Below are 15,735 nucleotides of genomic sequence, written 5' to 3'. Positions count from 1 at the left end.
AAATTAATCCCAATCAGTAAAACGAGTCTAAACTTTTTTCATTTTAAGCGGGTTTTGAAGGAACAAGTTACTTAAATTCGATTGTAATCGTATTGTTTAAGGATAGTTTACTGCTGTTTTCGACCGTTACGACCCGTAAATAACAACAACTCACATTTAAAATTTGACTCGAGCTCCACGTGATTATATTTATTTACCCTATTTTTTGAAATACAATTTATCTACTGGTATACACTTTCGTATGCGTATATGATGAAATGTCTATATAATAATGTCAAAAACGAGCTACGACGACGTACACGTCTGCTTCGATCATAGAATTAGATGAACAAGAACAACTGTCAATCTTCAAAAGTGTGACCAAAAATGAAATGCAAGTGTGTGTGTAAATTGTCTATGTGAGATCAAAAATAGTGATGTCAAGTTACAACATATTAATAATCTGTCGATGTTTGATTGCTTTATCGACTACTTTGTTAAATGTGTTATTTTAAACGTTAAAATTCTACGACATTAAGACGTATAAATAACACTTGTACTGCGTGTGCTATCAAAATCCTTGCAGATTTATCTTAATGTAACTCTAACTGTGTTGGAAAGTGAAGTTTAAAATTGCTAAACATGAGCACCTTCAAAAAGGTATAACATTCGTTATTATTTCAAGTCGGTTATAAAAGCTAATATCTTAATGATGTCTTGTGAAGAAATAATTACATAGCTATTAATATACCGACAAGTTATCGATACTGTCATATGAACATTTTGTCAAGCCCTAGCGTAAAGTAACAGATTATGTTTTTACACAAAATATTTTAAATTATAGACTAATATGATAAAATATTAGCACACAAAGGAAGAAAAACTTATAATGAACTGTATAAACCGGCTTCTTACACTTTTTACGCTGTTAATTTGACAAAATATCGTTATGAAAATTTCGTTCGGAATATCATAAATCTTCTGAAATGAGTATTTGCTTGGATTATTTGGCCCTGTGACACTGCAACCCGGCACACTACAAGACACCATCTTCACTGAATTACTTTATTTAATACTTTTCGTCCTAATCCGTGTATATTTTTCAATTTGAAAATTACCGTGATACGCTCTTGGCCGTCAGCGGCCGTCGTCAAATTCAAAAGTGGTTACGTTTTCTCATTGGTAGTCTGACTCTTTCGCACTCATGGGATGTTCATATACGTGATGGCTTCCCTTTCGCACACTTAAGCTGTCTGTCAAGCGCGAGCGCGGATTCTAGGTCTGTGGCTTCGATGCAAGTCCAGCGGGCATCTGACTCAAAGAAGAATTTTGAGTGATGTCGTCAATGTATGGAAATTGTACGAAAGTTTACATTTGGGATTGAATTTCTGTGTTGTATTTGTGAGTAAAAATATAAGTAGATAATAATTTGGTAGTTTAGTTATCTAGCCTTCAAAATCCCACAACAACTCAATTACTGTCAAAGACAAAATTGTAATGCGTCTTGCTCAAACGGAACTCCATATTTTGATTTTTGGATACTTTTAGTGTCGATTTGTAGAGAATTACAGCAAATAAAAAATATTATGGCGTGAAGAGTCGGTACACGGCTTCTTCGTGAACAGATTTACGTATAATTTAATGCAGTTATTAATTATTTGTGACGTCCCACGGGTAAAGGTACCTTATGGCGGTTGGCGCTTACGCTATTATTAACGCCGCTCCAATATTATTGCGGCGCTATGCGACGTAAGCGCCAGCGGCCATAAGGTACCTTTTACCGTGGAACGTCACATTTATTGAACAAATTGATTGCACAAAGTGAGGTCTAAATCGAAAACGTCATATATCGTCCCCTTAAATGAATAAATAAAATAATAATATATTATTTCTCTAAAACTATCGATCTAATCCAGCGGTCGGCAACCGGCGGCCCGCGGGCCGCATGCGGCCCGCGAACCTTTCACTTGCGGCCCGCGAGCCTCCCTGGCTATTTTGTATGTAATATTGACAAACGACAATGTCTGATAAAGTCATAAATATTAATAACAAAGTGCGGCCCGCGTCAAGTTCGTTAGCTACTATGTGGCCCTTGGCTGCTAAAAGGTTGCCGACCGCTGATCTAATCTATGAAAGCTATGTATAAAGGTAAATAAAATTATACTCTGCGTATCTCTCGATTATCATTTTCAGCGTGTATGTGGACTATGTGGTCGATTGTGGAAATTAATTTTTTCATAAAGCCTGCCTGTTCGATCGGTTGATTTTCATCGATAGTTCTAGTAATTCGTCTTAATAGAGTTGATGCGAAGACTTAATGATATTATTCTTCGCATAATTATGTATTATGTATTATTATCAAAGTTGCTAGATAAAAATTTAATAATCACGTTTGATCACAGACAATGCGAGATAGTCACGGGCACTACTGCGAGAAGAACGGGGATAAGATTACAATGGCAGAGCTGGTGGGTGCGTTGGGGGTCTGCGGGGTCGCGCTGGTCGGCGGCGCCGTGGCCGTCGCGCTCGTGCCGGAGGCCTGCATCGCGGCCCTCGCTGCAGTGGCCCGCCTGTTTATGAAATAGCCAATAATGAATATGTAGTCCATAACAATTAATTAAGTTGGTCGCCAAATAATAATAATGATCCCTGATGCACTGCGGGCGCTTGTCCTTGAACCTCCACGAAACGAAATGCGTGAAGTCATAATTTTAAGGTTCCAGGAACACTAGGATTAAGATCAAACATTGGGTATTAGTAACGCCATCTTGTGAAGGCACAGTGAACTATAGTTTACCTAGGACAGTGGTTCCTAACCTGGGGGTAATTACCCCCGTGGGGGTAAAACTGGTATTTTACGGGGGTAATAAGCTAACCTAATATAACAATACAACAAACGTAAGTACACGTTTTATTTTTTATTACCATTGGGAGGAGGGGTAAAATCAGGTTCCCTAGTTAGTCATAGGGGTGACCGGACTGAAAAGGTTAGGAACCACTGACCTAGGAACTGATGAAGGCTATCTAATTTACAGCAATCTTGATTTACACATTCGTTATGTGTACATAAAAATCTAGGCAACAAACAGGCTAGGCAGGTTACACAAATTTTGGAATTTTAAAGCTACTGGAAAGATAAAATATCGCCAACGTTTACACTGATATCGAGGACTACTAGCGCCATCTAGTAAGCTTCATACGAACTAAACATAGCGTATTAATGTATTTGGGAAAGTTCGCGTTACATAGTTTATTTTAGTTTTATATTAATTTTATAACACTTATTATACAATAAATGAGTTTTTTTATTTTCAAATGTTGATATTTATTTTATTTCAACATCCCGTCGCAGACGCCCGCCCCATAGACTATTAGCGAAACCCTAACCGGAGTCTAGTTAATAAAGAACACCGACAACCCCCATACGATGCCGCGAGAACTTTGTACAGACATCAAATATTTATACATTTTAGTAATGTCCGTATGCAAACTGCCATAATACCTATACCTGCTATAATTTCAAAACCGAAAATTTGACTTGACTGATGTTTTTCTGCCGATTTTTTACAGTTAGGTACCAAGAATACCAAGTAATTGCAATTTATCATCTTTTAAATTCTGGCGGCCGCGGCGCGCCGACCAAAATCTAGCAGCAGTGTATTTTCGCCGTAGCCTTAAAATCTATTGGTTTGATATTAAACGTAAACACCTAATTTAACGAAAAAACATGGTTAACCTTTTCGACGCCGTGTCAAACACAAAAGCTGTCTCTCAGACGCCACGTCACCGAAGTGTCAAAACTGAAATTGAACTTTATGCATATGCACCTAGGTCTATGTTGCTCTGTGGTCTATGACCGATTAACCCTTCGTATGTCTAAGCACTGATCAGTGCGAATAAATTTAAACCTATTGTAATTAAACAATGGATTTAAATTCATGCGCCAGTGCGCAGTTCAGTAACAGTGCTTAGACATACGAAGGGTTAATACGTCTTTGGCGTTGGACCTGCGGTGCGTATATATCGGTCATTGGCGTCCAAAAGGTTAAGTAATACTGTTACTTTCTTTGGAGAAAGTTAATCAAATAATTAAAGTAGTTAGTGTGTACTCAGTGTACTGATTGTGTGTATATTTGTATGTAGTAGTTGCACAGAACCAGTCACAGAACTAACATACTACTATTGCCATCTAGTGAGGAATAGAAATACTAACCATACGCAACCAACATAGGCCTTCGTGTGACCACAATAACAGAAACTAACTAACACAAGAGAACTTATTGCAACTAGTAATTGTTGTAATCTACATTCTACACAAACGGCCCTGGCAGCATATTAAATCAGCGTACATGCGTAATTACGGGATAATCCTTTGGGGAAATAGTACAGATATAGAGGAAATATTCATATTGCAAAAAAAAAATGCATACGCACACTAGCTAATATCACAGTACCTACCAGACAGTTGTAGACCCTATTTTATTAAATATAAAATCCTGACATTAACATCAATCTACATATTTGAAATTTGTAAGTTCGTCAGAAAATATCCTCATTTCTTTCCAAAATTTGAAGACCGTCCTCGACGATATGAAAGTAGGTACAAGCATAACCTGGCGCCACCCGAACGTTCAGAACTACAGCTACACAAAACAAGTCCAAAAATGATGGCCATTAAAATATACAATAAACTCAGTGACGACATTAAACTTCAGACATCAGATAAACAATTCAATAAATTGTTGAAGAACTTATTAGTTAACAAGTGCTACTATAAATTGGATGATTTCTTGGAAGATAAAAATGATCACGAATGTTATTAGCTTTAATTATTACTCATTTTTATTAATTTTATTTCATTTATCTTTTATATATGATTATTAAACATTGTGTAACATAATATTTCTAAATCTTGACATAACTATTAAATAAATTAAATTATATACTTACCCTACAATTTCAATGTTAATTTCAATTTTCAATTATCAATAATATCTACTAGACATTAATAAATTTGTGCTATTAAAATTTAAATTACAATCTCCTAACCATTGTTATAGGACCTAAATTATACAACTATTTCATTAACACTGTCTAGTACCTAGAATAATTATTTTAGATTTAAGACTATTGCTGTGCCCATGTGAAACTTACTTTTACTATGTAATAGATATGAGCGCCGATAGGCATATAGCCGGCGGCGGCGCGCCGGTCAAAATTGGTCGGCGGCGGCGGCGAATCGGCGGCGTGGCCTTGAAACACCTTCGATTAATGAAAAAAGAATTCAAACCAAAATTTTACCGAAAAAACATGTTTTTGCTGTAAGAAAGTTATGAAATAAATGCATTTTTTATTTTCAAGGATAATTTATTGAATAATGGTACGAAAAAAATTGATATCGTATAAACTGTGGATGCGGAGGCGGTCTTAATCTTGGCGAGGCTCTGGCCGAAAGATCTTAGCGATTGACTGTATCAGGGAAACGTCTTGTCGACAGTCCAAAGAAAATCGAGCTCCGTCATTAAGCAATATCGATTCAACAAAACCGATTTATGTCAAAAAGTGAGGCCCAACGCCGAGCTCCATGTAACACCGAAGACTTGATTTCGACGCCTCCCAATGCGAGGCCAGAGGATGAGCTGCAGGTAAGCATACAGCTAAGAATCGAACGCCAAGTGTAAGCTTGGCTGACGGCCGAACGCCTGGAGCGCCGATTGCGGCGCGCTTCTGTGCGAGGCCGAGCTGCAAGAGAGCAGAGCGAGGGCGCAGGCCGATAAAGACTGCAGCCATAGTATTAAAGATCTGGAGCTTTCCTGCGGTCGCATTCGTGCGACGCCAAAGGCCGAGCTAAAATGGAGCTAAGATCGGATAAGGACCAATGCTCAAGCGTTTTAAAACAGGCCGAAAGTTGAGCTCCAAACAGGGCCAAAAACTTGCAGGTTCAGATAGCGGCTTAATGCAAGGCCAAAGATTGAGCTCCAAGAGAGCAAAGAGAGAGCTTGAAATTTGAACAGTGGCCAAGTTTAATTGAGGCCCGATTTCGACGCCCTTCCGTGTGAAGCCAACGGACGGACATTTGGACGTGGAAACGCTTAATATCTCATTTAATACCTTTTAAAGACGTGTAACCATGCTTGCAATGGTTAATAAATTCGCGGTAAATGACGGATGATTAGCCGGCAAAATTAGTTATGCATTGGATCGGTAATCCAAAGATGTGGGTTCGAGTCTCACGTTAGCCAGAGTTGATCACAGTAAATTTTTTCATTGTGATTGACATATGTCTAGTGTTTATATACAATCTATAAATTGTAATGTGGAACGTTCCACAATAAAAATGGAAGGAAATCAGTATGTTTATTACAAGCATATTGATGTTAAAATTGATATTAAATAATTTCGTTTCCCCAAGACTAGTAGCGCGGTTACTAGACAGATAAGTTTGCATTTGCCTTCGATATTTTTTAATTATATGGGCCTAAAATACCTTTTGAATGCCTATAAACTATTCGAAGTGGCGCCATTAATGATCTAAACTCGATTAAAAATATATTATCTGATTCCGAAAGTAGTAGTAACTACCAAGGTCACGCCGATGCCACGCCGATAGCGCAGCGTCGGCGGCGGCGGCGCGAAAATTTTGTCGGCGGCGGCGGCGCGCCGGCGCGGCGCTCATATCTACCATGGATGCAATAAATAAACTAATAAACATCTCGTTATACTATTAAATTAATTAATCCGCTTCGTCACCTTTTTCTAGTAGTATTTCGTTTCTGTAACGGCCGCCGTTCTAACCTAACCTAAGCCACTTTTCTAGAAGCATTTCATTTCTGTAAGGGTCGCAAATCTAACCTAACCTACTTTTTAGTAGCATTTCATTTCTGTAAGGGTCACAGTTCTAACCTAACCTAACCCACTTATCTGATAGCGGTTCGGTTCTGTGAGGATCGCAGTTCTAACCTAACCTAACCATCTTTTAGGGTAGCATTTCGTTTCTGTAAGGGTCGCAGTTCTAACCTAATCTAACCCACTTTGCTTGTAGCATTTCGTTTCTGCAAGAGTCGCAGTTCTAACCTAACCTAACCCACTTACCTGTAGCAGTTCGGTTCTGTGAGAGTCGCAGTTCTAACCTAACCTAACCCATTTTTCTAGTAGCATTTTGTTTCTGTAAGGGTCGCAGTTCTAACCTAACCTAACCTAACCCACTTATCTGATAGCGGTTCGGTTCTGTGAGGATCACAGTTCTAACCTATCCTAACCATCTTTTCGGGTAGCATTTCGTTTCTGTAAGGGTCGCAGTTCTAACCTAAACTAACCCACTTTTCTTGTAGCATTTCGATTCTGTAAGGGTCGCAGTTCTAACCTAACCTAACCCACTTACCTGATAGCAGTTCGGTTCTGTGAGAGTCGCAGTTCTAACCTAAACTAACCCACTTTTCTTGTAGCATTTCGATTCTGTAAGGGTCGCAGTTCTAACCTAACCTAACCCACTTATCTGATAGCGGTTCGGTTCTGTGAGAATCACAGTTCTAACCTAACCTAACCATCTTTTTGGGTAGCATTTCGTATCTGTAAGAGTCGCAGTTCTAACCTAAACTAACCCACTTTTATTGTAGCATTTCGTTGGTTAGGTTAGGTTAGAACTGCGACTCTCACAGAACCGAACTGCTATCAGGTAAGTGGGTTAGGTTAGGTTAGAACTGCGACCCTTACAGAAACGAAATGCTACAAGAAAAGTGGGTTAGGTTAGGTTAGAACTGCGACCCTTACAGAAACAAAATGCTACTAGAAAAGTGGGTTAGGTTAGGTTAGAACTGCGACCCTTACAGAAACGAAATGCTACAAGAAAAGTGGGTTAGGTTCCCTTACAGAAACAAAATGCTACTATAAAAGCGGGTTAGGTTAGGTTAGGTTAGAACTGCGACTCCCACAGAACCGAACTGCTATCATGTAAGTGGGTTAGGTTAGGTTAGAACTGCGACCCTTACAGAAACAAAATGCTACTAGAAAAGTGGGTTAGGTTAGGTTAGAACTGCGACTCTCACAAAACCAAACTGCTATTATGTAAGTGGGTTAGGTTAGGTTAGAACTGCGACTCTTACAGAAACGAAATGCTACAATAAAAGTGGGTTAGTTTAGGTTAGAACTGCGACTCTTACAGATACGAAATGCTACCCAAAAAGATGGTTAGGTTAGGTTAGAACTGTGATTCTCACAGAACCGAACCGCTATCAGATAAGTGGGTTAGGTTAGGTTAGAACTGCGACCCTTACAGAATCGAAATGCTACAAGAAAAGTGGGTTAGTTTAGGTTAGAACTGCGACTCTCACAGAACCGAACTGCTATCAGGTAAGTGGGTTAGGTTAGGTTAGGTTAGGTTAGGTTAGGTTAGGTTAGGTTAGGTTAGGTTAGGTTAGGTTAGGTTAGGTTAGGTTAGGTTAGGTTAGGTTAGGTTAGGTTAGGTTAGGTTAGGTTAGGTTAGGTTAGGTTAGGTTTTTTTTTTTTTTTTTTTTTTTTTTTTTTTTTTTTTTTTTTTTTTTTTTTTCTTTCTACCTCCAACATGATCGGAGCCTGTGTTTGTCTATGTACTCTTTCATACCAGTTCTCGCTTTTCATGCCTCTCGTACTATCATTCCACATACTTTGTCTTTCTGTCATTCGTCGTCTTTCATCAATTTTCAAGGTGGGAGCTCCTTGCTACGACTACTCTATTCTAACTACAGTTTTTTATTTTTGGGGTTGTAATTTTTATTAAAACAACAATTTATTTTTATTTTCTTTCCAAGTTTACAGTTTGTTCTTATAGATATTTAAAACATATAGGTTTACATGTTCTTGGCCTTATCTTCTATATGGGGACATCAATTTCTTACATATTTCTAACAATACAAGTTTCGCTTTGTTTCGACTATTGATATTTTTGTTATTTTCTTATCTTAATGTTGTATGCTTATTTTAAATATACCCATTATATTTAACAAGCATACTCTTAATACCTATTTACATTTTTATTTATCGGTGTACATATAATCCTTTTCTTTTCTATAGCTAAATATGTCGCCGTTCCCTCCACCTCTGTGTCGTTGCAGATGTAGTTTACGTTTTTCCCCATTTGATCGAGTTCAGTGGACCACCATGTCATGTTTTGTGCTTTACATTTGTATTCTTTTTTGTGTATCACTTTTGTCTTCAACAAAACCTGGTTCGGTTTTCCAAGAAACCGATCCCAGTTTGCATTAAATGTGCTTTGTGTGCTTGTTATACAATATCTGTTTATTAACTGCTGTTTTTGAGGCTTTGGTCTAAAATTTTTGACAGTGTGGTCCAAGCTCGTTAGTTCTTGGCAGTCGGTCTTTGGGGTGCCTTTAGCAGTATGACACGCTCGACCTCGCTATGTCGTCCCACTTTTTCCGCGTCGGACAGGCCGAACTGAAGGAATTGTGTTCGGTATCGTCTATGTCGGCCCTCACACAGTTCCTACATTTCGGCGGCAACTTTGCGATGTAATCCTCACATTCGTTGCGCAGGTGGGGACCGCCGCAATGGCTGCATAAGTCCGCCGGTGCAGCGCAGAACCGCCTGCCGTGGCCATAGCCCAGGCAGCGCGTACACTGCACCAGAGGTGTCTGGTCTTCGACCCTTACTCTCTGGAGGTCCACGTGGACGGTTCCCACCTCCATTGCCCTTTGCCAGATTTTAGGCGAGACGCATATTACTACATGGCAGGTGTGCGGGTTCCGCGTCCTTCTCCTGTATTTGATCTCTATCTTGCTGTCCTTTTCGTCGAGGCAGCGGAAGATGTCCTTATTCTGATTTCTTAGAGCCCTCTCTATATCCTCATCAGAGTTTATAGTGAGGACGCTCTTAAGGATCAGAAGCGGGTCCTTATTTTGTGCGTCCTCGACGACTAGGTTCGTTCCCTCTTTCCTTAACCTGTCTTTTATCTTTTCTCTCTCTTCTATAGTCTCCAACCCCATTATAACTTTCCTGTCCTTCGCCTTCCTGACCCTCTCCACCTTTATCCAGCCGTCCTTTGCGTCTACCGCTTTTCTTATTTTGTTTAGGACCTCGTCTCCCGTTTCGAGTTCATCCGTGGAGGTTACGACCACTGAGTGCAGTGTGCCTCTTCTTGAGGTCGAGGCCGCACCCTGCGTCGTGTTTGGGGACGCCGCCGCTACGCTTGCGTATGTCGCGGTCGTCGCCATCCTCTCTAGGGTCTCACGCTGGGTCTCCATCGAGGCCTTCAGCTCGTCCATCTTTTTATTGTTCATTTCAATGAGCCTGGTTTGTTCTTCCAGTTTGAACAGGATGTTTACGGTGTCTGCTCTGGGCGGGTTTGTGTCCTTGCTTACCTCCGACGTTGTGTTGAGGGTAGTTTTCTCTGTAGCCAGATTCGAGGCCCCTTTATTTTCCATTGGTGTTTCACCTTTCTTGCTTTCTGCTGCCGCTTCTTTTACCAGCTGGTAGAGTCGATCCAGAGCTGCCAACACTCCCGTCTTTATGACGTTCGAGGTGTTTCTTGAGCTGTTCATATGTTGTTTCGCTCTGTTCAGGCATGCCCTCGCCTCACTTACCCTGTCCTTATATTTCTCCGGCACTGGGCTCGAAGGCTTTTGTTCCGCAGGGCTAGCCTTTTTGTTAGCGGCGCCCACGATTTGTGACGGGAGGGCCGCGGGGGCCGGTTTTGATGTAACTTCGGCACCCGTGGTCCTTGTCGACGATGGGCCTGGTGATAGGTGGAAGGTTTTGCCCATTTCCCATTCCCCTACACTTTTCCTCACTGATGGTCGTGGGTTTATCTTTTCCGGCTTCGTGGGCGACATCGTCGACTCTATGTTCTTTGGGGGGGTCCTGAACATTTGTTGGAGGTAGTGTCTTATCCCTGGAACCCCTGTAAAGGGGGGGTTACTGTATCCGAAACAAGTAATGTAGAGTCGGATATTATTAGACAAGTGTAGAGTCGCGGACTCTACTATCAACTTAAAACTACTATAAACTGTATATATACACACACACAGCAATCACTTAAACCTAAAGGAACACAAATAAATTTTTTCTAAAATGTAGAGTCAAAATTGTCATACAAGTGTAGAGTCGCAGACTCTACTATCAGCTTAAAACTAATATAACTGTATATATAAACACAGCAATCGCTTAAATCTAAGAAATGACACTCACTTTTAACAAAAATTTTTCGGACTCTACCTAGAGCCTAGAGTAGTGTCTTAAAAATCTAGTGCTTTATTATAAAACTAACCTATAGTAGCGCTTCGGAGAACTGTGCAGCGGCCCGGGGCTCCGTGAAGGTCGGTCGTGTATTCTTGGTCGGTCGTGTAGTCGCTCTGCTCCACCGATGGCGCACTTTGGAGCGCGATGGCGCGAGTTTGAGCAGGTGGCAGGTGGCGCCAAACGGAGCGCGATGGCACACTCTGGAGCGTGAATGCGCCCTGCTGCAGTTGGGCGCAACGGCGCGTCTCGGAGCGCAGCGGCGCTATTTGGAGCACGATGGCGCACTTTGGCGCTCAATGGCACAGGCGCGTTTGGGCGCAACGGCGCGTCACGGAGCGCAGCGGCGCAACTCGGAGCACGATGGTGCCTTCGGAACGCGGCGACGCACTTTGGCGCACGGAGCGCAAAGGAGCGACTGGGAGCGCGATGGCGCACTTCGGAGCGCAATGGCGCAAAGTCGCAAAAAGGCGCAAGATTTCAGGGGCTACCAGTGGACGCGACCGCTCTGCTCCACTGATGGCGCGCGACTTTGTATCTAATGGCAATGTCCTGGCCCACAAGGCTATCAAATTGGCGCAGCGGTGGCGTAGCGGCGCACGGCTGGAGACACGGCACTCCGGCGCACAACGGCGTAGTCTGGCGCACTCGAGTGGCGCAGATTTGTTAGTATCGTGGCGCAAAGCGCTCAGGATGTTCTTCGCTGGCGCACGCGAGTGGCGCAAGTTTGTTAGCACCGCGGCGCAAAACACTTAGAAAAATTTGTCACTGGCGCACTCGAATGGCGCAACCTAGTTCGCACCGTGGCGCGCACTGCACTCAAACTATATGTTTCCCCGGCGCACGCGGATGGCGCATTTATTCGGCGCAAAGTGGCGGAGCGCGGCGCAGCTCAACCGGTCCGGACCACGTCTGGCGCGGGTCTGGGTTAGGTTAGGTTAGGTTAGGTTAGGTTAGGTTAGGTTAGGTTAGGTTAGGTTAGGTTAGGTTAGGTTAGGTTAGGTTAGGTTAGGTTAGGTTAGGTTAGGTTAGGTTAGGTTGAGGTAAATTTGAGAGGTAGAATTGAGGGAATTTTGCGAATTTTTGTGGCGAGATAAAGCTAATTGAGTTCTATTTTATACCGTTGTTCTTTCCCAGCCTTTCCCTAGATTTCTATAGTATTTTTAATTTCTTTCACTTTACATATAAATTCACTTTTTTCTTCAGGCGCTTTTTCACTTTGAAAAATTCACATCTTCTTTTTCTTTGTGTTTTTCCTACGTCTGTTAATTTTGTAATTGGGTCGGCTTTTTGCTCTACACGGAGCTTTTTACCCCATATCGATCCGACCTCTGGTTCGGGAGATATTGGAGTTCAAAGTTCACGAGTTCGGTAAAAGGTTTACCCCATTTGCGGTTGACGACGTTAGGAGATTTCACTTTCAAAAAATCATATCTTCTGTTCTTGTGTAAATAAATTCTTTGTAGTAGGTTAGTTAGATTAAGCTAGTTGTAGGGAATTCAAATCCGTTTGAATTATATTTTTAGAGGGCTTAGTTTAGTAGTTATTAATTTTTTAAAGGATTGCTATTCCTGTTTATCAGGCGTCGGTAAACGCAAGCATAAGTTGGTTTTCGTCTTAGAAATTTTGTAAATTGTAAAATATTTAATATTTTTAGTTTTAAAAATTAGTGGTAAATAGCACATACTTAGAACTATTTTTTGACCTTGGTTCGAGATTTGTAGCTCAACCAGGAGTGACGCTACAGCCCGTCGCATAAAATAATTTTAAGTTTGTTTTTGCTGTTTTGGTTCTGCTGCGACTCGCACTTGACCAAAATAGTTAGGTTAGGTTAGGTGTTTTGGTTTTTCACCTTTTTTAGGCGAATTCCACCCATAAGGGGTGGTCTTCGCGTAGTAATTATATGGATAACCCCGCGCAGGGGTTGAATCCGGAGATGGCTCCAATCACTGGGCCCCATAAAGGGGCTTCAGGGGCGGGTTCTTCGACCTCGCCCGACTGGGAGGAACCTATGGAGGGCCAGGACAGGGCTGAGGCCGCCTCCAAGAAGAGGCCCCATGAGGGAAACCGGGTCCTGGAGTATGAGACTCACGTTGGGAGCGGGCCTAAAGTTAGCACCGCGCTGAGGGGTAGGGCCAAGGCCATGGTGAAGAAAGCCTCCATAGGCCACTTTACCGGCCTGGCAGCAGCCAAGGCCAGACTGAAGGCCTATAAGGAGGACTTGCTCTTGGAGGTGTTGGACAGCCAGGAGGGAAAGGAAAAGGGAGTGGTCCCCCCTTTACTCCTGAGAAGGTCCCAGGGGGACAGCAAAAAGAAGGGGGATAAGGAGCCGTGGATGGTGAGCCCGTCCCCTTCTCCAAGTCAAGAAATGACAGAAAGCAGCCCGCCCCTATACACAGGGACGGACTACATAGAAATAGTGCGGGAGGCGACCCATATTGTCCTAGAGGCTGCCGGAAAATCCGGCAACCTAAATGGACAAGTCTGGGGAAAACTGAACCAGGCCTGCCGGGACATCCTGGCGGCCACTGACGTCCTGGCGGATAGAGTAGAGGACGAGGAGTTGCGGGCCTTAAAGGCGGACAATAACCTAATGCGGGAGCAACTTGCCCAATGTCAGACCGAGATGAAGGCCCTTCGTAGAGCCTTATCTGAGAGGACGATCCAGCCCCCACAGGCCCCGACGGCCCAATGCGGCCAGGCGACGGACTTCTCTGAGGCCCTCAAAGAGGCCCTCAAGGAATTGAAGGAGGATCTGAAGCGGGACCTTACAATTACCATGGGAAACATGATCTCGGCCCGCACGGGCTATTTCCCTGAGCCGGTCCCCCGCCCTCCTCTCGCTGCGGACAGGAATAAGACGACCGCGAACCAGCCGGAACCTCAATCTGGGGCGCCGCCCTCAAGGGCAGTGACAGGTGCGCCGCCCACAAGGCAGCCTAAGGCCCCTGTGGCCCAGCCTTCGGCACCAGCGACCAAGAAGAGGGCTAACTCTGCTCCTAGGCAGAAGACGGTGAAGGAGCCTAGTGCCTCTCCACCCTCGCAGCCGGCAACAAACACACAAGCGCCTGCTGAGTCTTGGACGCAGGTTGTCAGGAGGGGCAATGGCAAATCCGCCAAGCCCCCTTCCCCCCCTGCCGCCCCGGCTCGGAAACCGGCACCAGCGGGCCCGCGGAAGCTGGTTGTGCCCGCCACGGCCGCGATCGTGATGGCCTTGTAGCCGGAGTCTGAGGCGACATACGCCTCAATTTTGTTTAAGGTCACCAAATCGGTGAAGCTTGCTGATGTGGGTGTAGAGCACGTCAAGGTCCGCAAAACAGCTGCTGGAGCCAGGATACTTGAGGTGTCCGGGTCCGACAATGGTAGGGCGGCTGACGAACTCTGCCGAAAAATGACGGAGGTGATCGGAGAGGAAGCCCGAGTATACAGGCCCACCAAAATGGCGGACTTACGCATTTCGGGCCTAGATGAGGCAGCCACTCAGGAAGAGATCGCGGGAGCAATCGCTAAATTGGGAGAGTGCTCAATAAATGAAGTTAAGGTGGGATCGATTAGGGCCCAATATAATGGGACAGCGTCGACTCTGGCACAGTGCCCTATAACGGCAGCCAAGAGGGTCACCGCAGCGGGTCGACTTCAAATAGGATGGTCCTCGGCTCTAGTAGTGGCGCTGGACCCAACACCGATGAGGTGCTTCAGGTGTATGGGCACGGGGCACACCAGAGCACTATGCCCGTCGCCAGTAGATAGGAGCGGTCTCTGCTTCCGGTGTAGCAGGCCGGACCACAAGAGGGTGGACTGCAAGGCGGAGACTGCCTTCTGCTCGGTATGTCATGCGGCCAAACGCCCAGCGGGACACATAATGGGTGGCTTTTCCTGTACGCCCCCACCAGCAAAAGGCAAAGAGGCTCTTCCGAAGACCCAAAGAGCCTCTTCAGTGAATAACATCGACCAACGGGCCTGTGAGGGACAAAATATGGATATTTAGGCCCTACGTCTGGGGGGAGAATCAGAATGGTCATTGATTCTCCCCTCCCAAAGTGCGGGTTCCCTGGGGACGCCGGGAAAAGACGGGGGGCATCATGGAGGAATGAATGCGCGAGCCCATGATGCCCCCATACAACGTCTGAGAGGGGGACAACGGAGTGGGGTTTAGTGGGTATTCTCTTTCGCTCCTTCTCGCTAGGAGAGGGAATCGAAAGAGGGAGTCCCACATACCCTCCCCATTATGGCCTTGCCCCACGGCCGGGGAGGGATGCGTAAACGCATTCCCCACTCCGTCAACAAAAAAAAAAAAAAAAAAAAAAAAAAAAGGTTAGGTTAGGTTAGGTTAGGTTAGGTTAGGTTAGGTTAGGTTAGGTTAGGTTAGGTTAGGTTAGGTTAGGTTAGGTTAGGTTAGGTTAGGTTAGGTTAGGTTAGGTTAGGTTAGGTTAGGTTAGGTTAGGTTAGGTTAGGTTAGGTTAGGTTAGGTTAGGTTAGGTTAGGTTAGGTTAGGTTAGGTTAGGTTAGGTTAGGTTAGGTTAGGTTAGG

At 43.8% G+C, this 15,735-nt stretch overlaps 1 protein-coding gene and 1 long non-coding RNA gene across 2 annotated transcripts; both read left to right on the top strand.

Annotated features, from left to right (window-relative positions):
• The first annotated feature begins 7,894 nt into the window (after positions 1-7,894).
• Positions 7,895-8,501, top strand: LOC134659293 (uncharacterized). Its single transcript, XR_010097792.1, has 2 exons — positions 7,895-8,061; positions 8,238-8,501. It is a non-coding gene; the product is annotated as an uncharacterized LOC134659293 (long non-coding RNA).
• Positions 8,502-13,108: 4,607 nt separating this feature from the next.
• LOC134658975 (uncharacterized) lies at positions 13,109-15,193 on the top strand. Its single transcript, XM_063514581.1, has 2 exons — positions 13,109-14,410; positions 14,465-15,193. Exons 1-2 carry the CDS (start codon positions 13,109-13,111, stop codon positions 15,191-15,193), a joined length of 2,031 nt encoding a protein of 676 aa, XP_063370651.1.
• The last annotated feature ends 542 nt before the right edge of the window (positions 15,194-15,735 follow it).

The sequence above is a fragment of the Cydia amplana genome, chromosome 24, assembly GCF_948474715.1.
Source record: "Cydia amplana chromosome 24, ilCydAmpl1.1, whole genome shotgun sequence".
Lineage (NCBI taxonomy): Eukaryota > Metazoa > Arthropoda > Insecta > Lepidoptera > Tortricidae > Cydia > Cydia amplana.
Note: the sequence above shows the minus strand (reverse complement) of the source record. Positions and strands in the feature narration are given on the sequence as shown.

What these genes read in the sequence shown, in the direction of transcription:
- LOC134658975 (XM_063514581.1), top strand. Translation starts at nt 13,109, where the DNA reads ATGGATAACCCCGCGCAGGGGTTGAATCCGGAGATGGCTCCAATCACT. An exon ending in TGCCCGCCACGGCCGCGATC is followed by an intron (nt 14,411 to 14,464) that starts GTGATGGCCTTG and finishes ATTTTGTTTAAG; the next exon opens with GTCACCAAATCGGTGAAGCT.